Here is a 23,330-nt window from a genome sequence, read left to right as displayed (position 1 = left end):
CAAAGTTGGTCGAAAAGTTGCACCTTTTCTTTAGACAATAATATAAGAGTAAGTCTATTTGTCACTAGTATATTGTGATGTTCAGTTTATGGAATTACTGGCTTCTATATGTGCATCCTCTTCTTTGTTCTGATATGAGGTTTCCCACAGTGTGTTGTTGGATTCTGTTTTACTACATACAGTGCTAGTTTGTCACACACTCACATCTAGACTGCTGCACACACACTCACATCTAGACTGCTGCACACACACTCACATCTAGACTGCTGCACACACATCTGTATTGCTGCACACACACACACACACACACACACATCTGGACTGCTACAGACACACATCTGGACTGCTGCACACACACTCACATCTGGACTGCTGCACACACACTCACATCTGGACTGCTACACATACTCACATCTGGACTGCTGCACACACACTCACATCTGGACTGCTGCACACACACCTGTACTGCTGCACACACACACACACACAAACACACACACCTGTACTGCTGCACACACACATCTGGACTGCTGCACACACACATCTGGACTGCTGCACACTCACACACATCTGGACTGCTGCACACACTCACACACATCTGGACTGCTGCACACACTCACATCTGTATTGCTGCAAACACACACTCACATCTGTTTTGAACACAAACACACTCACATCTGGACTGCTGCACACACTCACATCTGTATTGTTGCACACACATCTGGACTGCTGCACACACACTCACATCTGGACTGCTACACACACTCACATCTGGACTGCTACACACACACTCACATCTGGACTGCTGCACACACACACACACATCTGGACTGCTGCACACACACACACATCTGGACTGCTGCACACACACACACACATCTGGACAGCTACAGGAACACTTCTTGTTGTTACAGTCACATACAGTCCCAGACTTGTACTCTTTCATCAGGAGGCTACAATCACATTCACACGTGTGAGAGTATAATAGTCTAGGCTTTTGTGTGTCTGTAACAGCTACATCTCAACTGTTACAGTTACGTTCACACCTGAAGATGTCACAGTCACATATAGTCGTAGCTTATGGCATCGTCCACTGTTACGGTCACATTCACACCTGTAGATGTTACAGTCTCATACTGTCGTAGTTTATTACACAGTCCGCTGTTACGGTCACATTCACACCTGTAGATGTTACAGTCTCATACAGTAGTAGTTTATTACACAGTCCGCTGTTACGGTCACATTCACACCTGTAGATGTTACAGTCTCATACAGTTGTAGTTTATTACACAGTTCGCAGTTACGGTCACATTCACACCTGTAGATGTTACAGTCTCATACTGTCGTAGTTTATTACACAGTCCGCTGTTACGGTCACATTCACACCTGTAGATGTTACAGTCTCATACAGTTGTAGTTTATTACACAGTCCGCTGTTACGGTCACATTCACACCTGTAGATGTTACAGTCTCATACAGTTGTAGTTTATTACACAGTCCGCTGTTACGGTCACATTCACACCTGTAGATGTTACAGTCTCATACTGTCGTAGTTTATTACACAGTCCGCTGTTACAGTCACATTCACACCTGTAGATGTTACAGTCTCATACTGTCGTAGTTTATTACACAGTCCGCTGTTACGGTCACATTCACACCTGTAGATCTTACAGTCTCATACAGTCGTAGTTTATTACACAGTCCGCTGTTACGGTCACATTCACACCTGTAGATGTTACAGTCACATTCACACCTGTAGATGTCACAGTAACATTTAGTCGTAGTTTATGGCATCGTCCACACTTACGATCACATTCACACCTGAAGATGTTACAGTCTCATACAGTCGTAGTTTATTACACAGTTCGCTGTTACGGTCACATTCACACCTGTAGATGTTACAGTCTCATACTGTCGTAGTTTATTACAAAGTCCGCTGTTACGGTCACATTCACACCTGAAGATGTTACAGTCACATACAGTCGCAATTTATGGCATCTTTTGCTGTTATGGTCCCATTCACACCTGTTGCACTTCCATCTGCGCAGTCACGTGTGGTTGTCACAGTTCCCACTGACATCTAGATGGTTACACTCACACCTGGACAGTCTAGAGTTAGGAAGGTCACATGAGGAAGTCCATCTGGACAGTGGCGTCCTATGTACGTTGTGGGTCTGTGAGGCACAATCTTGGAGAAATGTTCCTTATTATAGATTTTGGGGGTCAGGATAAAGTCAGTTGTCCCCCCCCCCCCCCTTTTACTATGAACACAACCTCCATCCCAGCTGGGAGATCACAAGAACACCCGCCGACTCCTCCACTACGGCACAGCATTTGTTACTGTTTACAAACAGACAAAAAGTGTAAGATATCTGACGCCTCGGCGGGGGGACCCGGCACTGTATATATATATATATATATATATATATATATATATATGTGTGCCGGCATAAACGGGGGATGCCGGCTGTAATCACACACGGCGCCTCATCCACACTCCCATACATAAACAAGAGAAGCCGGTAGAACGCCTGCCAGTGCCGCGGGGCCCGGTGCATCACCACCGTCACACGGAATCCCCTTTCCTGGCACAGACCCGAGAGACGGAGCCCACAGCAGCTCATCCTGGAGGAGCACACGAGTGCCATCCTCAATCCCAGGAATAAACCTTACTCAGCATTCTGTGTCCTCATTCGCTCCGGTATCCCCCGTCGCTGTCTCACACTCTCCTCACTTCCCCCAACATCCCAGCCAAAATTCCAGGAAAAAGGTTAAGGGACATACCCATAAACCCCGGTGCTGCACGGCAATGAGGATGCAGTCAGGTGTTCTCTCCTCACGCCCCCCAGTGTCCCCCCCACCCTCTTTCTGATATTGCAGTTTGATTGGAAGGAGGGGGGCAGGATGGGTTGGGGGCCAAAGGGGGGAAAGAACTGAGAATTTTCTTTGTCTAAAACAGAACCTCACGTGTTCCTGGTGGCGTTTTGTGGTTGGCTGAGGAGGGAAGAGGGGGGGGGGGAGCAGAGGAGAACGAGAGGGAGAGGAGGGGGGGAGTGCATGCTGGAGCTGAGCCAGCACCCTCTGCAAACCCACAATCTGCCGGGAAACACACAGACACATAGAAACACAAGCATAGGTATGCCCTCACCTACACGGGGGTACCCCCATTATATGGGGCACCCCCATTATACAGGGACGCTCTTTACCTACAACGGGACACCTCCATTAAACAGGGGCACTCCTCATCTACGGGGGATACCTCCATTATGTAAGGGCACTCCTCACCTACACAGGGTACTCCCATTTTATGGGGCACCACCATTATACAGGGGCACTCTCTACCTACAAGGGGAAACCTCCATTAAATAGGGGAGTTCCTCACCTTTACAGGGTACCCCAATTATATAGGGGTGCTCCTTACCTATATGAAGACACCTCCATTAAATAGGGGGGCCTCACCTACACAGGGGTACTGCCATTACATGGGGGCACCACCATTATACACGGGCGCTCTATACCTACAAGGGGGCACCTCCATTATATTGGGGCGCTCCTCACCTTCACAGGGTACCCCCATTACATAGGGGTGCTCCTTTCCTACACGTAGACACACATTATATAGGGGGCTCCTCACTTACACAGGGAGATGCCCATTAAATAGGGGGGGCACTTCATCTATATGGGGTACTCCCAGTATATAGGTGAGCTCCTCACCAATATGGGGTACCCCCATTATACAGGGGAGCTTCTCAACTACATAGGGCCCCCTCTTTATACAGGGAGACCCATTATATAGGGGCACTGTTCCCCTACAAGGGGGAACCCCCTTATATGGGGCGATCCTCCCCTACATGGTGACACCTCCATTATGTAGAGCTACTCCTCACCTACACAGGGTACAGCCATTATATAGGGTGCTCCTCACCTACACAGGGTACACCCATTATATAGGGTGCTCCTCACCTATACAGGGTACCCCAATTAAATGGAGCACCATCATTATACAGGGGCTCTCCTCATCTACATGGGGGACACCACCATTATACAGGGGCTCTCCTCATCAACATGGGGGACACCACCATTATACAGGGGCACTCCTCACTTACACAGGAACACCTCCATTTTATAGGGGAGCTCCACTCCTACAAGGGGACACGACCATTATGGAGGGGTACTCCTAATCTTCACAGGGTACCCAATTATATAGGAAACCTCCTAACTTACACGGCAATACCACCATTACACAGGGGTACTTCTCACCTACACGAGGACACCTCCATTACACGGGGACATTCCTTATCTGCATGGGAACACCTCCATTATATAGGGGCACTGGTCCCCTACATGAGTACCCCGATTTATAGGGGCGATCCTTCCCTACACGTTGCTCCTCACCTAGACGGGAAAACCTCCATTATAAAGAGGTGCTACTCAACTCTACAGAGTAACACCATTATACAGAGGCGCTCCTCACCTACATGGGGCCCCAGCATTATATATGTGCACTCTTCACCTACACGGGGCCCCAGCATTATATATGTGCACTCTTCACCTACACGGGGCCCCAGCATTATATATGTGCACTCTTCACCAACACGGGGCCCCAGCATTATATATGTGCACTCTTCCCCTACACGGGGCCCCAACATAATATATGTGCACTCTTCACCTACACGGGGCCCCAGCATTATATATGTGCACTCTTCACCTACACGGGGCCCCAGCATTATATATGTGCACTCTTCACATACACAGGGCCCCAGCATTATATATGTGCACTCTTCCCCTACACGGGGCCCCAACATAATATATGTGCACTCTTCACCAACACAGGGCCCCAGCATTATATATGTGCACTCTTCCCCTACACGGGGCCCCAGCATTATATATGTGCACTCTTCCCCTACACGGGGCCCCAGCATTATATATGTGCACTGTTCCCCTACACGGGGCCCCAGCATTATATATATGCACTCTTCCCCTACACGGGGCCCCAGCATTATATATGTGCAGTCTTCACCTACACGGGGCCCCAGCATTATATATGTGCACTCTTCACCTACACGGGGCCCCAGCATTATATATGTGCACTCTTCACCAACACGGGGCCCCAGCATTATATATGTGCACTCTTCCCCTACACGGGGCCCCAGCATTATATATGTGCACTCTTCCCCTACACGGGGCCCCAGCATTATATATGTGCACTCTTCCCCTACACGGGGCCCCAGCATTATATATGTGCACTCTTCCCCTACACGGGGCCCCAGCATTATATATGTGCACTCTTCCCCTACACGGGGCCCCAGCATTATATATATGCACTCTTCCCCTACACGGGGCCCCAGCATTATATATATGTGCACTCTTCACCTACACAGGGCCACAGCATTATATATGTGCACTATTTACCTACACGGGGCCCCAGCATTATATATGTGCACTCTTCACCAACACGAGCCCCAGCATTATATATGTGCACTCTTCACCTACACGGGGCCCCAGCATTATATATGTGCACTCTTCCCCTACACGGGGCCACAGCATTATATATGTGCACTCTTCACCTACACGGGGCCCCAGCATTATATATGTGCACTCTTCACCTACACGGGGCCCCAGCATTATATATGTGCACTCTTCCCCTACACGGGGCCCCAGCATTATATATATGTGCACTCTTCACCTACACGGGGCCCCAGCATTATATATGTGCACTCTTCACCTACACGGGGCCCCAGCATTATATATGTGCACTCTTCACCTACACGGGGCCCCAGCATTATATATGTGCACTCTTCCCCTACACGGGGCCCCAGCATTATATATGTGCACTCTTCACCTACACGGGGCCACAGCATTTTATATGTGCACTCTTCACCTACACGGGGCCCCAGCATTATATATGTGCACTCTTTACCTACACGGGGCCCCAGCATTATATATGTGCACTCTTCACCTACACGGGGGCACCTCTGATTCATAAAATGGAGACACTGCAGTGCTCTATAGAATTGCCGCCCTGCCCTGGCATTCAGAATAAAACGCTTTGGTGTATCTCCGCAACCTGACAAGGCTCATAACAAGGAACAATAGCTGGCCTTCACCAGTATGGACTGTATACTATATTGTGCCTTCACCAGTATGGACTGTATACTATATTGGTGCCTTCACCAGTATGGACTGTATACTATATTGTGCCTTCACCAGTATGGACTGTAGACTATATTGTGCCTTCACCAGTATGGACTGTAGACTATATTGTGCCTTCACCAGTATGGACTGTAGACTATATTGTGCCTTCACCAGTATGGACTGTAGACTATATTGTGCCTTCACCAGTATGGACTGTAGACTATATTGTGTCTTCACCAGTATGGACTGTAGACTATATTGTGTCTTCACCAGTATGGATTGTGGACTATATTGTGCCTTCACCAGTATGGACCGTAGACTATATTGTGCCTTCACCAGTATGGACTGTAGACTATATTGTGTCTTCACCAGTATGGACTGTGGACTATATTGTGTCTTCACCAGTATGGACTGTAGACTATATTGTGTCTTCACCAGTATGGACTGTAGACTATATTGTGTCTTCACCAGTATGGACTGTAGACTATATTGTGTCTTCACCAGTATGGACTGTAGACTATATTGTGCCTTCACCAGTATGGACTGTAGACTATATTGTGCCTTCACCAGTATGGACTGTAGACTATATTGTGCCTTCACCAGTATGGACTGTAGACTATATTGTGCCTTCACCAGTATGGACTGTATGCTATATTAGTGCCTTCACCAGTATGGACTGTAGATTATATTGTGCCTTCACCAGTATGGACTATATACTATATTGTGCCTTCACCAGTATGGACTGTATACTATATTGGTGCCTTCACCAGTATGGACTGTAGACTATATTGGTGTCTTCACTGTATGGACTGTAGACTAAATTGTGTCTTCACCAGTATGGACTGTAGACTATATTGGTGTCTTCACCAGTATGGACTGTAGACTATATTGTGTCTTCACCAGTATGGACTGTATACTATATTGGTGCCTTCACCAGTATGGGCTGTATACTATATTGTGTCTTCACCAGTATGGACTGTAGACTATATTGTGTCTTCACCAGTATGGACTGTATACTATATTGGTGCCTTCACCAGTATGGACTGTATACTATATTGGTGCCTTCACCAGTATGGACTGTAGACTATATTGTGCCTTAACCAGTATGGACTGTAGACTATATTGTGTCTTCACCAGTATGGACTGTAGACTATATTGGTGTCTTCACGAGTATGGACTGTAGACTATATTGTGTCTTCGCCAGTATGGACTGTATACTATATTGTGTCTTCACTAGTATGGACTGTATACTATATTGGTGTCTTCACCAGTATGGACTGTATACTATATTGTGTCTTTACCAGTATGGACTGTATACTATATTGGTGTCTTCACCAGTATGGACTGTAGAGTTTATTGGTGTCTTCACCAGTATGGACTGTATACTATATTGGGTCTTCACCAGTATGGACTGTATACTATATTGGTGTCTTCACCAGTATGGACTGTATACTATATTGGTGTCTTCACCAGTATGGACTGTATACTATATTGTGTCTTCACCAGTATGGACTGTATACTATATTGGTGTCTTCACCAGTATGGACTGTAGAGTTTATTGGTGTCTTCACCAGTATGGACTGTATACTATATTGGGTCTTCACCAGTATGGACTGTATACTATATTGGTGTCTTCACCAGTATGGACTGTATATTATATTGTGTCTTCACCAGTATGGACTGTATACTATATTGGTGTCTTCACCAGTATGGACTGTATACTATATTGGTGTCTTCACCAGTATGGACTGTAGAGTTTATTGGTGTCTTCACCAGTATGGACTGTATACTATATTGGGTCTTCACCAGTATGGACTGTAGACTATATTGTGTCTTCACCAGTATGGACTGTAGACTATATTGTGTCTTCACCAGTATGGACTGTAGACTATATTGTGTCTTCACCAGTATGGACTGTAGACTATATTGTGCCTTCACCAGTATGGACTGTAGACTATATTGTGCCTTCACCAGTATGGACTGTAGACTATATTGTGCCTTCACCAGTATGGACTGTAGACTATATTGTGCCTTCACCAGTATGGACTGTATGCTATATTAGTGCCTTCACCAGTATGGACTGTAGATTATATTGTGCCTTCACCAGTATGGACTATATACTATATTGTGCCTTCACCAGTATGGACTGTAGACTATATTGGCGTCTTATCCAGTATGGACTGTATACTATATTGGTGCCTTCACCAGTATGGACTGTAGACTATATTGGTGTCTTCACTGTATGGACTGTAGACTAAATTGTGTCTTCACCAGTATGGACTGTAGACTATATTGTGCCTTAACCAGTATGGACTGTAGACTATATTGTGTCTTCACCAGTATGGACTGTAGACTATATTGGTGTCTTCACGAGTATGGACTGTAGACTATATTGTGTCTTCGCCAGTATGGACTGTAGACTATATTGTGTCTTCACCAGTATGGACTGTAGACTATATTGTGTCTTCACCAGTATGGACTGTATACTATATTGTGTCTTCACTAGTATGGACTGTATACTATATTGGTGTCTTCACCAGTATGGACTGTATACTATATTGTGTCTTTACCAGTATGGACTGTATACTATATTGGTGTCTTCACCAGTATGGACTGTAGAGTTTATTGGTGTCTTCACCAGTATGGACTGTATACTATATTGGGTCTTCACCAGTATGGACTGTATACTATATTGGTGTCTTCACCAGTATGGACTGTATACTATATTGGTGTCTTCACCAGTATGGACTGTATACTATATTGTGTCTTCACCAGTATGGACTGTATACTATATTGGTGTCTTCACCAGTATGGACTGTAGAGTTTATTGGTGTCTTCACCAGTATGGACTGTATACTATATTGGGTCTTCACCAGTATGGACTGTATACTATATTGGTGTCTTCACCAGTATGGACTGTATATTATATTGTGTCTTCACCAGTATGGACTGTATACTATATTGGTGTCTTCACCAGTATGGACTGTATACTATATTGGTGTCTTCACCAGTATGGACTGTAGAGTTTATTGGTGTCTTCACCAGTATGGACTGTATACTATATTGGGTCTTCACCAGTATGGACTGTATACTATATTGTGTCTTTACCAGTATGGACTGTATACTATATTGGTGTCTTCACCAGTATGGACTGTAGAGTTTATTGGTGTCTTCACCAGTATGGACTGTATACTATATTGGGTCTTCACCAGTATGGACTGTATACTATATTGGTGTCTTCACCAGTATGGACTGTATACTATATTGGTGTCTTCACCAGTATGGACTGTATACTATATTGTGTCTTCACCAGTATGGACTGTATACTATATTGGTGTCTTCACCAGTATGGACTGTAGAGTTTATTGGTGTCTTCACCAGTATGGACTGTAGACTATATTGGTGTCTTCACCAGTATGGACTGTAGACTATATTGTGTCTTCACCAGTATGGACTGTATACTATATTGGTGCCTTCACCAGTATGGACTGTAGACTATATTGGTGTCTTCACCAGTATGGACTGTAGACTATATTGTGTCTTCGCCAGTATGGACTGTATACTATATTGTGTCTTCACCAGTATGGACTGTATACTATATTGGTGTCTTCACCAGTATGGACTGTATACTATATTGTGTCTTTACCAGTATGGACTGTATACTATATTGGTGTCTTCACCAGTATGGACTGTAGACTTTATTGGTGTCTTCACCAGTATGGACTGTATACTATATTGTGTCTTCACCAATATGGACTGTATACTATATTGGGTCTTCACCAGTATGGACTGTATACTATATTGGTGTCTTCACCAGTATGGACTGTATACTATATTGGGTCTTCACCAGTATGGACTGTATACTATATTGGGTCTTCACCAGTATGGACTGTATACTATATTGGTGTCTTCATCAGTATGGACTGTAGACTTTATTGGTGTCTTCACCAGTATGGACTGTAGACTATATTGGTGTCTTCACCAGTATGGACTGTAGACTATATTGGTGTCTTCACCAGTATGGACTGTAGACTATATTGTGTCTTCACCAGTATGGACTGTATACTATATTGGTGCCTTCACCAGTATGGACTGTAGACTATATTGGTGTCTTCACCAGTATGGACTGTAGACTATATTGTGTCTTCGCCAGTATGGACTGTATACTATATTGTGTCTTCACCAGTATGGACTGTATACTATATTGGTGTCTTCACCAGTATGGACTGTATACTATATTGTGTCTTTACCAGTATGGACTGTATACTATATTGGTGTCTTCACCAGTATGGACTGTAGACTTTATTGGTGTCTTCACCAGTATGGACTGTATACTATATTGTGTCTTCACCAATATGGACTGTATACTATATTGGGTCTTCACCAGTATGGACTGTATACTATATTGGTGTCTTCACCAGTATGGACTGTATACTATATTGGGTCTTCACCAGTATGGACTGTATACTATATTGGGTCTTCACCAGTATGGACTGTATACTATATTGGTGTCTTCATCAGTATGGACTGTAGACTTTATTGGTGTCTTCACCAGTATGGACTGTAGACTATATTGGTGTCTTCATCAGTATGGACTGTAGACTATATTGGTGTCTTCATCAGTATGGACTGTAGACTTTATTGGTGTCTTCACCAGTATGGATTGTAGACTATATTGTGTCTTCACCAGTATGGACTGTAGACTATATTGGTGCCTTCATCAGTATGGACTGTAGACTATATTGGTGCCTTCATCAGTATGGACAGTAGACTATATTGGTGTCTTCACCAGTATGGACTGTAGACTATATTGGTGTCTTCACCAGTATGGACTGTAGATTATATTGTGCCTTCACCAGTATGGACTGTAGAGTTTATTGGTGTCTTCACCAGTATGGACTGTAGACTATTATGGTGTCTTCACCAGTATGGACTGTAGACTTTATTGGTGTCTTCACCAGTATGGACTGTAGACTATTTTGGTGTCTTCACCAGTATGGACTGTATACTTTATTGGTGTCTTCACCAGTATGGACTGTAGGCTATATTGGTGTCTTCACCAGTATGGACTGTAGACTATATTGGTGTCTTCACCAGTATGGACTGTATACTATATTGGTGTCTTCACCAGTATGGACTGTAGATTATATTGTGCCTTCACCAGTATGGACTGTAGACTATATTGGTGTCTTCACCAGTATGGACTGTAGACTTTATTGGTGTCTTCACCAGTATGGACTGTAGACTTTATTGGTGTCTTCACCAGTATGGACTGTAGACTATATTGGTGTCTTTTACCTGGACAACTTTTTATCTAGGAAACATTAAAGTGTGTACGGCGCTGCAGACTATGACGGCGCTGCAGACTATGACAGCGTCATAATAATGGCATTCACTGCTCTGAAGGTCCATCCTAGCCACAAGGTGATACCATGACCCCAGATCTGCATGTTTTCTGCATGTAGACAGATGCTATAGAACTACAGGTCCCAGCATGTGAACAGATCCTTATAAGTGCAAGAATACAGAGTGGGTGTCACGGCCCTCGGAGCCCCCTGTGTGGGTGGTTATGTGTCCGCACTGACAGTCAGCACAGGGTTAACATTGGCAAAAGACAGAGAGGAGGAAAAAAAATGTTTAATTTGCGGTCCTTGTCTCTGCGCGTTTTCCCTCCACGTTCTCCTCCCCTCACCAATCACCGGCTGTTACCAGGCAGAACGTGAAGCCGGAGAGGACGGCGCTACCTGAGAGAGGACTGTGCCGGAGCCGTGTCGGGCATTACATAGTGTTACCTCACATGGGAAGTCTTTATAGTGGGCATTATAAGAATGATGATATAATAATAAAATATAATGTACCAGATGTATAATAATGTACCCAGATGTATAATAATGTATCCAGATGTATAATAATGTATTCAGATGTATAATAATGTATCCAGATGTATAATAATGTACCTGATGTATAATAATAATATACCAGATATATAATAATGTACCCAGATGTATAATAATAATATACCAGATATATAATAATGTACCAGATATATAATAATGTATCCAGATATATAATAATGTACCCAGATGTATAATAATGTATCCAGATATATAATAATGTACCCAGATATATAATAATGTATCCAGATGTATAATAATGTATTCAGATGTATAATAATGTATCCAGATATATAATAATGTACCCAGATATATAATAATGTATCCAGATGTATAATAATGTACCTGATGTATAATAATGTACCAGATGTATAATAATGTACCCAGATGTATAATAATGTACCTGATGTATAATAATGTACCAGATGTATAATAATGTACCTAGATGTAAAATAATGTATCCAGATATATAATAATGTATCCAGATATATAATAATGTATCCAGATGTATAATAATGTATCCAGATATATAATAATGTATCCAGATATATAATAATGTATCCAGATGTATAATAATGTACCTGATGTATAATAATGTACCAGCTATATAATAATGTACCAGATGTATAATAATAATATACCAGATATATAATAATGTATCTGATATATAATAATGTACCTGATGTATAATAATGTACCAGATATATAATAATGTACCTGATATATAATAATGTACCAGATATATAATAATGTACCAGATATATAATAATGTACCTGATGTATAATAATGCACCAGATATATAATAATGCACCAGATATATAATAACGTACCTGATGTATAATCACGTACCTGATGTATAATAATGTACAATATATATAATAATGTACCTGATATATAATAATGTACAAGATATATAATAATGTACCTGATATATAATAATGTACCAGATGTATAATAATGTACAAGATATATAATAATGTACCAGATATATAATAATGTACCTGATATGTAATAATGTACCTGATATATAATAATGTACCTGATATGTAATAATGTACCTGATATGTAATAATGTACAAGATATATAATAATGTACCTGATATATAATAATGTACCAGATGTATAATAATGTACCTGATATATAATAATGTACCTGATATGTAATAATGTACCTGATATGTAATAATGTATCTGATATGTACCTGATGTATAATAATGTACCTTGTATAATAATGTACCTGATATATAATAATGTACCTGATGTATAATAATGTACCAGATATATAATAATGTACCTGATATATAATAATGTACCTGATATGTAATAATGTACCTGATATGTAATAATGTACAAGATATATAATAATGTACCTGATATATAATAATGTACCTGATATGTAATAATGTACCTGATATGTAATAATGTACCTGATATATAATAATGTACCTGATATGTAATAATGTACCTGATATGTAATAATGTACAAGATATATAATAATGTACCTGATATATAATAATGTACCAGATGTATAATAATGTACCTGATATATAATAATGTACCTGATATGTAATAATGTACCTGATATGTAATAATGTACCTGATATGTAATAATGTATCTGATATGTACCTGATGTATAATAATGTACAAGATATATAATAATGTACCTGATATATAATAATGTACCAGCTTTGTTTGGGCTTTGTTGTAGCTTCCTAAAGTCAGCACAGCCATGGTTAACCCTTTGCATATGCTGCAGCTGCGTCCAGGAAATAATTTGTGACCATGTAATATGCTGGTGTTAGCAACAAGTAACATGTGATAAATCTGGTGGTTATATTTTGCGTTTTTAACGTCACTCCTTAATTGTTACTCACATTTATTATAATTTTAGTAATAATAAAAGTTAAGTTTTAAATAATTATGGACACATTTAGGCGGAGCTGCGTTAGTCCCCCCCTTGTGTAGTTTTTGAGTTCTGTAGCCAGTGAGTGTTGTCACGAGGTCTGGGGCCGGTCACTTTCCCCCATTGCTGGGAATGAATAGGATGCTGGTGAATGGCGCAGCACTGATACACCCCCCCCCCCCCCCCTGCTCTTAGAGTCTCATCACTTTCCCAGGCCGGATCCCGCGGGTGCCCCAACCTCCCCGTGTGATAAGAGCCTTTGATTAGAACGAGGGGGGGATCCGGACCCCCTCCCCCTGACATCCTATTAACAAGCCCCAGTGGAGGGGATTCACTTAACTGGCGGAGATACAATTAAAGAGCCCCCAGAGCGCCCTCAAGGCTGGAGAAGATATCGACTCCTTTTGCCCAAAGGGATCTCAGCCGGGCCGGAGGACGCCACATACTGTGGTCATTACACATGGCAGCTCTGTATAGAACGCAATCTGGGCTTATACTTTAGTCACACCCAGAGCTGCAATCACAAAAAACACACACAAAAGGCACTTTATGTGTCTCAGAATCTGACGTGTCCCCCTCTGTACAGAAGATGATTTTCTGCTGGGATGTATTGCGGGAAATCAACCCCGACACAAACACAGTAACCTAACGTACAGTACACGACCTGCAGGCTATAAGGGGCTTGTGGGGGCTTCAATAGGCAACAGCTCTGGAGTAAACTGGAGTAACACGTGTCCAAACCTTACACAGCCAATGGTCGAATGCTGATTGAAATAATGGCTCCAGCCTCCGCCATACACATGAATGAATATTCTCCAGACTCCTCTGTCTTCCTCCAGAACCCTCTGTCCTCCCCCAGACCCCTCTGTCCCCTCCAGACCCCTCTGTCCTCCCCCAGACCCCTCTGCCTTCCTCCAGAACCCTCTGTCCTCCTCCAGACTCCTCTGTCTTCCTCCAGACCCCTCTGTCCTCCCCCAGACCCCTCTGTCTTCCTCCAGACCCCTCTGTCCTCTTCCAGACCCCTCTGTCCTCTTCCAGACTCCTCTGTCTTCCTCCAGAACCCTCTGTCCTCCCCCAGACCCCTCTGTCCCCTCCAGACCCCTCTGTCCTCCCCCAGACCCCTCTGTCTTCCTCCAGAACCCTCTGTCCTCCTCCAGACTCCTCTGTCTTCCTCCAGACCCCTCTGTCCTCCCCCAGACCCCTCTGTCTTCCTCAAGAACCCTCTGTCCTCCTCCAGACTCCTCTGTCCTCCCCCAGACTCCTCTGTCTTCCTCCAGAACCCTCTGTCCTCCTCCAGACTCCTCTGTCTTCCTCCAGAACCCGCTGTCCTCCTCCAGACTCCTCTGTCTTCCTCCAGAACCCTCTGTCCCCTCCCATCAGACTCCTCCAGACCTCTCTCTGTCCTCCCTCAGACCCCTCTGTCCTCCCCCAGACCCCTCTGTCCTCCCCCAGACTCCTCTGTCCTCCCCCAGACCCCTCTGTCCTCCTCCTCCAGACACCTCTGTCCTCCTCCTCCAGACCACACTGTTCTCCTGATACAGACCACTCTGTCCTCCTACAGACCCCTCTGTTCCCCTCCAGACCCCTCTGTCCCCTCCCATCAGACTCCTCCAGACCCCTCGGTCCTCCCCCAGACCCCTCTGTTCTCTCCCTCCAGACTCATCTGTTCACCTCCAGACCACTATGTCCTCCGTCAGACCATTCTCTCTCCCCTCCTACCAGACTCCTATGTCCACCTCCACACCCCTCTGTCCTTCTCCAGACCCCTCTATCTTCCTCTGAAATGCTTTGTCCTCCTCTGTCCCTCTCAAAATCCCTCTGCCCCTCTCCAGACTACTCTGCCCTCTCCAAATCCCTGTAACTTCCTACACACTTCTCTGTCCACCTCCAGACCCCTCTATCCTCCTCTCAAATCCTCTATCCTTCTCCAGACTCCTTCTCCTATCCTCTTCTCCTCTTCTAGACTCCTCTATCTTTCTCCAGAGAGATCTACTGATGAGGAAAAACAGCAAGATCTACTGATGAGGAGAAACAGAGAGATCTACTGATGAGGAGGAACAGATAGATCTACTGATGAGGAGAAACAGATCTACAGATGAGGTGGTCCAGAGAGATCTACTGATGAGGAGATGCAGAGAGATATACTGATGAGGAGATGCAGATAGATCTACTGATGAAGAGGTGAAGAGAGATCTACTGATGAGGAGGTGCAGAGAGATCTACTGATGAGGAGGTGCAGAGAGATCTACTGATGAGGAGAAACAGAGAGATCTACTGATGAGGAGGAACAGAAAGCTCTACTGATGAGGAGGTCCAGATAGATCTACTGATGAGGAGAAACAGATCTACAGATGAGGTGGTCCAGAGAGATCTACTAATGAGAAGATGCGGAGAGATCTACTGATGAGTAGGTCCAGAGAGATCTACTGATTAGTAGGTCCAGAGAGATCTACTGATGAGGAGGTGCAGAGAGATCTACTGATGAGGAGGTGCAGAGAGATCTACTGATGAGGAGGTGCAGAGAGATCTACTGATGAGGCATTGCAGAGAGATCTACTGATGAGGAAGTGCAGATAGATCTACTGGTGAGGAGGAACAGAGAGATCTACTGATGAGGAGGTCCGGAGAGATCTATTGATGAGGAAGTCCCAAGAGATCTACTGACGAGGAGTGATGAGGAGAAACAGATAGATCTACTGATGAGGAGTTCCAGAGAGATCTACTGATGAGGAGGCCCTGAGAGATCTACTGATGAGGAGGTGCAGAGAGATCTACTGATGAGGAGGTGCAGAGAGATCTACTGATGAGGAGGTGCAGAGAGATCTACTGATGAGGCAGTGCAGAGATCTACTGATGAGGAAGTGCAGAGATCTACTGATGAGGAAGTGCAGAGAGATCTACTGATGAGGAGGAACAGAGAGATCTACTGATGAGGAGGTCCGGAGAGATCTATTGATGAGGAAGTCCCAAGAGATCTACTGACGAGGAGTGATGAGGAGAAACAGATAGATCTACTGATGAGGAAAAACAGAGAGATCTACTGATGAGGAGGTCCAGAGAGATCTATTGATGAGGAGGTCCAGAGAGATCTATTGATGAGGAGGTCCCGAGAGATCTACTGATGAGGAGAAACAGAGAGATCTACTGATGAGGAGGAACAGAGAGATCTACTGATGAGGAGGAACAGAGAGCTCTACAGATGAGAAAGTACAGAGAGATCTACTGATGACAAGGAACAGCAAGATTTACTGATGAGGAGAAACAGAGAGATCTAATGATGAGGAAGTGCAGAGAGATCTAATGAGGAAGTGCAGAGAGATCTACTGATGAGAATATACAGAACGATCTACAGATGAGGAGGTCCAGAGATCTACTGATGAGGAGGTCCAGAGAGATCTACTGATGAGAAGGTTCAGAGAGATCTACTGATGAGAAGGTCCAGAGATCTACTAATGAGGAGAAACAGAGAGATCTACTGATGAGAAGGTACAGAGAGATCTACTGATGAGCAGGTCCAGAGAGATCTACTGATGAGAAGGTCCATAGGGATCTACTGATGAGGAGAAACAGAGAGATCTACTAATGAGAAGGTACAGAGAGATCTACTGATGAGAAGGTCCAGAGGGATCTACTGATGAGGAGAAATAGAGAGATCTACTGAAAGAGGAGGTTCAGAGAGATCTACTGATGAGGAGGTCCCGAGAGATCAACTGATGAGGAAAAAGTGAGAGATCTACTGATGAGGATGTCCAGAGAGACCTATTGATGAGTAAGTCCCACGAGATCTAGTGATGAGGAGGTCCCGTGAGATCTACTGATGAGTAGAAACAGAGATCTACTGATGAGGAAGTGCAGAGAGATCTACTGATGAGAATATACATAAAGATCTATGGATTAGGAGAAACAGATAGATCTACTGATGAAGAGGTACAGAGAGATCTACTGAGGAGGAGGTCCCGAGAGATCTACTGATAAGGAGGTCCAGAGAGACCTACTGATGAGGAGGTCCAGAGAGATCTACTGATGAGAAGGTCCAGAGAGATCTACTGATGAGAAGGTCCAGAGAGATCTACTGATGAGAAGGCCCAGAGAAATCTACTGATGAGAAGGCCCAGAGAAATCTACTGATGAGAAGGTCCAGAGAGACCTACTAATGAGAAGGTACAGAGGGATCTACTGACGAGGAGGTTCAGAGAGATCTAGTGATGAGGAGGTCCCGAGAGATCTACTGATGAGGAAAAAGTGAGAGATCTACTGATGAGGAGGTTCAGAGAGATCTAGTGATGAGGAGGTCCCGAGAGATCTACTGATGAGGAAAAAGTGAGAGATCTACTGATGAGGAGGTCCAGAGAGACCTATTGATGAGGAAGTCCCACGAGATCTAGAGATGAGGAGGTCCCGAGAGAGCTACTGCTGTGGAGAAACAGAGAGATCTACTGATGAGGAAGTGCAGAGAGATCTACTGATGAGAATATACAGAAAGATCTACAGATGAGGAGTTCCAGAGAGATCTACGGATGAGAATGTACAGAAAGATCTACGGATGAGGAGAAACAGAGAGATCTACTGATGAAGAGGTACAGAGAGAGATCTACTGAGGAGGAGGTCCCGAGAGATCTACTGATGAGAAGGTCCAAAGAGATCTACTGATGAGAAGGTACAGAGAAATCTACTGGAGAAGGCCCAGAGAGATCTACTGATGAGAAGGTCCAGAGAGATCTACTGATGAGAAGGTACAGAGAAATCTACTGATGAGAAGGCCCAGAGAGATCTACTGATGAGAAGGTCCAGAGAGATCTACTGATGAGAAGGTCCAGAGAGATCTACTGATGAGAAGGCCCAAAGAAATCTACTGATGAGAAGGTACAGAGAGATCTACTGATGAGAAGGCCAAGAGAGATCTACTGATGAGAAGGTAAAGAGAGATCTACTGATGAGGAGGTCCCGAGAGATCTACTGATGAGGAGGTACAGAGAGATGTAATGAAGGAGATATCTCTTATGAGACTGTCCAATGCTCCGGAGGCCAAACTTCACTGGTCCAGGAATGAGTTGGTGGATCCCTACCTGCCCCTATAGGGGGTATAATAATGATGGGGAGAACTATGGACCCTGAGGGGACTGTAACAATTATCACATTCAAGGGTTACTGGAGACTACACATGGAATACTCCAAGAAGTGACCCCACTGTCACCAGACAACATCTGACCTCCGGGGGCCACAAGACCCTGGTATATAGCACTACAGCAAACATCAGTGCAGGGCAGTGAGGGTTAATGAATCCGGCATTGACCCCACAATTAGTGGCTTCAGAGCGGGGCCCCTGTGTGCAGGAAAGGATGGGGAGAAATGTTCTATAAAAAGACACCTTGATTCCGGCAGTGTCGCTGCGCAGCGCTGGTTACCACGGAGACGCCAGTGATGTGTCTGCAGCACAAATGCATTGTGCACTGGAGATTCCCGACTGGGCCACGGCCTCTGAAGTCTGAAAGAGCGAGAGCGCTCCCCGAGACCATAGAGACAGCACTGACTGCTCAGGAGAGGATAGACTGCAAAAGAGACAGCACTGACTGCTAAAGAGAGGATAGACCTCAAAAGAGACAGCACTGACTGCTAAAGAGAGGATAGACTGCAAAAGAGAGGATAGACTGATAAAGAGAGGGTAGACTGCTAAAGAGAGGGTAGACTGCTAAAGAGAGGGTAGACTGCTAAAAAGACAGCACTGACTGCTAAAGAGACAGCACTGACTGCTAAAGAGAGGATAGACTGCAAAAGAGACAGCACTGACTGCTAAAGAGAGGATAGACCTCAAAAGAGACAGCACTGACTGCTAAAGTGAGGATAGACTGCAAAAGAGAGGATAGACTGATAAAGAGAGGGTAGACTGCTAAAGAGAGGGTAGACTGCTAAAAAGACAGCACTGACTGCTAAAGAGACAGCACTGACTGCTAAAGAGAGGGTAGACTGCTAAAGAGACAGCACTGGCTGCTAAAGAGACAGCACTGACTGCTAAAGAGACAGCACTGACTGCTAAAAAGAGGATAGACTGCTAAAGAGACAGCAATGACTGCTAAAGAGAGGACAGACTGCTAAAGAGACAGCACTGACTGCTAAAGAGAGGATAGACTGCTAATGAGAGGTGATAGTCTGCTAAAGAGAGAGGGTAGACTGCTAAAGAGATAGTACTGACTGTTAAAGAGAGAAAAAGAGATTCTTTAGCAGTCTATCCTCCTGTTAATAATCTCTTTCCTCTCTTTAGCAGTTTATCCTATCTATAGCAGTCTCTTTTCTCTCTTAAGCAGTCAGTTCTGTCTCTTTAGCAGACTATCCTCTCTTAAGCAGTCTCTTTTCTCACTTTAGTAGTCTATCCTCTCTTTAACAGTCTATCCTCTCTTTAGCAGTTTATCCTTTATTTAGCAGTCTAAAAGTCTCATTAGCAATCTATCCTCATCTTTATCAACAATTGTCTCTTTAGCAGACTATCCTCCTTTAAGACAGTACCAACTGATAAAGAGAGTATAGACTGCTAATCAGAGGATAGACTGCTAAAGGATAGACTGATAAAGAAAGGATAGACTGCTAAAAACGGGAGGATAGACTGCTAAAGAGAGGATATACTGTTAAAGAGAGAGGATTGACTGCTAAAGAGACAGCAAAGACTTCTAAAGAGAGGATATAATGCTAAAGAGAGCATAGACTTCTAAAGAGAGGATAGACTTCTAAAGAGACAGCACTGACTGCTGAAGAGAGGACAGATTGCTAAAAAGACAGCACTGACTGCTAAAGAGAGGACAGACTTCTAAAGAGACAGCACTGACTGCTGAAGAGAGGACAGATTGCTAAAAAGACAGCACTGACTGCTAAAGAGAGGACAGACTTCTAAAGAGACAGCACTGACTGCTAAAGACAGGATAGACTGCTAAAAAGACAGCACTGACTGCTAAAGAGAGGATAGACTTCTAAAGAGACAGCACTGACTGCTAAAGAGAGGATAGACTGCTAAAAAGACAGCACTGACTGCTAAAGAGAGGACAGACTTCTAAAGAGAGAAAATAGACTGCTAAAGAAAAAAACTGACTGCAAAAGAGAGAGGATAGACTGCTAAAGTGTGATCCATAACCTATAGGTGTCTGTAGAGCAGAATGTGACTCCCCCTAGTGGACACTTTGTGTTGTCTCCCAGCAATCATAGAGCCCTGCATATAAACCTGCCTTGTTCTGCAGGGATAGGGAAGCTGGGGATGTATTCTGCTCATCATTCAGGCTTCTAGGAAAGCTGGATGAGGACCCCAAGTGGACTCAGAGTGAAGCTTAAGTGACTAAGGCATCTACCGTGGCATACAAAAAACCTACTGGGAGTTCTGGGGGTACCCAGCCGGGCCCCCCCTGCCATTTATACCATGTCTTTTTTGCCAAGCTGGGTGTCCCCGCGCTATAGGTGGTAATGCAGACTGTGCCCCAGCAGGGGGAGTGACGGGCTGTACTGGATTCTGCGCTGTGTCCCTACCTCTTTCTTCCAGCGGGCCAGCCACTCATCTCTCTTCCTCTTGCTGATGTAATATGGGTCCCCAGCCTGGAATGGCAGCCTTGGCGAAGGCCTCTGACGCAGACCAGACTCCCAGCCCAGCCCTCCACGCAGCCGGCGGCGGTAACCCTGCGCAAAAAAAAAGACCATCTGAGTTATAGGGACAAGGACTGTGCAACCACAATGGCTGCTGGGAAACTAGGGTCCACCAAGCCCTCCCGCCAAAACGCAGCCACCTCCCTACAAGTCACCGCTCCCTCCACAGTCACAGTCTGGTCAATACATTGTAGCAAGTTGTAAGTCATCACCATGACAACCAGAGGCATAACCTATGGCTCCAGGGCCCCTAGCTGCCATTTATAAGAGAAGACTTTGTGGCAGATGTGCCTAGACCTCCGGGTCCAGACACAACTGCTACCACTGCGTCCCCTCAAGTTACACCCCAATGATGACCTAGGTCTCACAAGGTGGGTCCCTTCATGTAATATCATCACAGACATCAGCTAAGCTCCGCCCAGCTGGTAGTTAGGAATGATGCATCATGGGAGGTAATTACCATGAAAAATAGGTAGGAAGGGGTGTAAAAAAAATGGACCGTTCCTTTCATTTATGTCCCATTTTATTCTTCAAGTGCTTGATGGACAATGAAAGCTGGCCTCTGATTGGCCGAAACCTCTGATTGGCCGAAGCCTCTGATTGGCCGATGCCTCTGACTGGCCGATGCCTCTGACTGGCCGATGCCTCTGACTGGCCGATACCTCTGACTGGCCGATACCACTGACTGGCCGATACCTCTGACTGGCCGATACCACTGACTGGCCGATACCACTGACTGGCCGATACCACTGACTGGCCGATACCACTGACTGGCCGATACCTCTGACTGGCCGATACCTCTGACTGGCCGATACCTCTGACTGGCCGATACCTCTGACTGGCCGATACCTCTGACTGGCCGATACCTCTGATTGGCCGATACCACTGATAGGCCGATACCTCTGATTGGCTGATACCTCTGATTGGCTGATATCTCTGGTTGATACCTCTGACTGGCTGATACCTCTGACTGGCTGAAACCTCTGACTGGCTGAAACCTCTGACTGGCTGAAACCTCTGACTGGCTGAAACCTCTGACTGGCTGAAACCTCTGACTGGCTGATACCTTTGACTGGATGATACATCGCATTGGCTGATACCTCTGACTGACTGCTACCTCTGATTGGCTGATACCTCTGATTGGCTGATACCTCTGATTGGCCGATACAGAAGCTTTTTCCTGGGGGTCAGTTTTGATATGTAAAGCCTATTCTATGTAAAGCCTATTCACACAAGCCTCATTGTCAATAAACTTTATTGACGGTGTCCAAGGGAACAAATAACCATACATCTGAACCTTACCTCCGATTTGGGAGAATCTTGGTCCTCGTCTTCTTTTTCTTCTTTATCTAAAAGTTAGAAAACAAAGGAAATCAGCAGATGCTACAATGTGACGAATCCCCTCTGCACCGCCCAGTCCGCCTCCCTCTGGACAATGGGGGACATGTATCATTGCCTTTACACCATTTTTTCACGTCTACAAATATTGCGCAATTGCATCTGTGTTGTGTTTTTTTTTTTTGGTGGATGCTTTTCTAAAGTGGACAACTGTTTGGTGTACAGTACACCACCTTATGCAGTAGATTGGTATGTATCATCTGAGCAAAAAATGTATGGATGTTTTTTTTTGCCACAATTGCCCTTTTTTTTCACAAAAATCTAAGACTGCTCGCTACACCATTTTAATCCAAGCAAGCACGGCTCTTCAAATTGCTTTTTTGTGGGGGGTTTCCTGTTGGAAGTAGTTTGTTAATATGTGATGTCATTGCACAGT

The 23,330-nt window shown here is 44.5% G+C and overlaps 1 protein-coding gene across 5 annotated transcripts in view; it reads right to left on the bottom strand.

The window, feature by feature from the left end:
* The window catches only part of DNMT3A (DNA methyltransferase 3 alpha), a 285,392-nt gene that overhangs the window by 102,397 nt on the left and 159,665 nt on the right, over positions 1-23,330 (bottom strand). For 2 of the 5 annotated variants that reach the window (XM_056551891.1, XM_056551892.1), the window contains exons 5-6: positions 22,859-22,905; positions 21,443-21,589 (exon numbers count right to left, since the gene is read on the bottom strand). In XM_056551891.1, the coding sequence (XP_056407866.1) occupies positions 21,443-21,589; positions 22,859-22,905 (194 nt within the window). Of the gene's footprint in view, positions 1-2,673; positions 2,694-2,784; positions 2,900-21,442; positions 21,590-22,858; positions 22,906-23,330 lie in introns of those variants that run through there. The other 3 variants (XM_056551893.1, XM_056551895.1, XM_056551896.1) reach the window with 3 other exon arrangements.

This window comes from Hyla sarda, unplaced genomic scaffold (genome assembly GCF_029499605.1).
Source record: "Hyla sarda isolate aHylSar1 unplaced genomic scaffold, aHylSar1.hap1 scaffold_126, whole genome shotgun sequence".
In the NCBI taxonomy this organism is placed as follows: domain Eukaryota; kingdom Metazoa; phylum Chordata; class Amphibia; order Anura; family Hylidae; genus Hyla; species Hyla sarda.
Note: the sequence above shows the minus strand (reverse complement) of the source record. Positions and strands in the feature narration are given on the sequence as shown.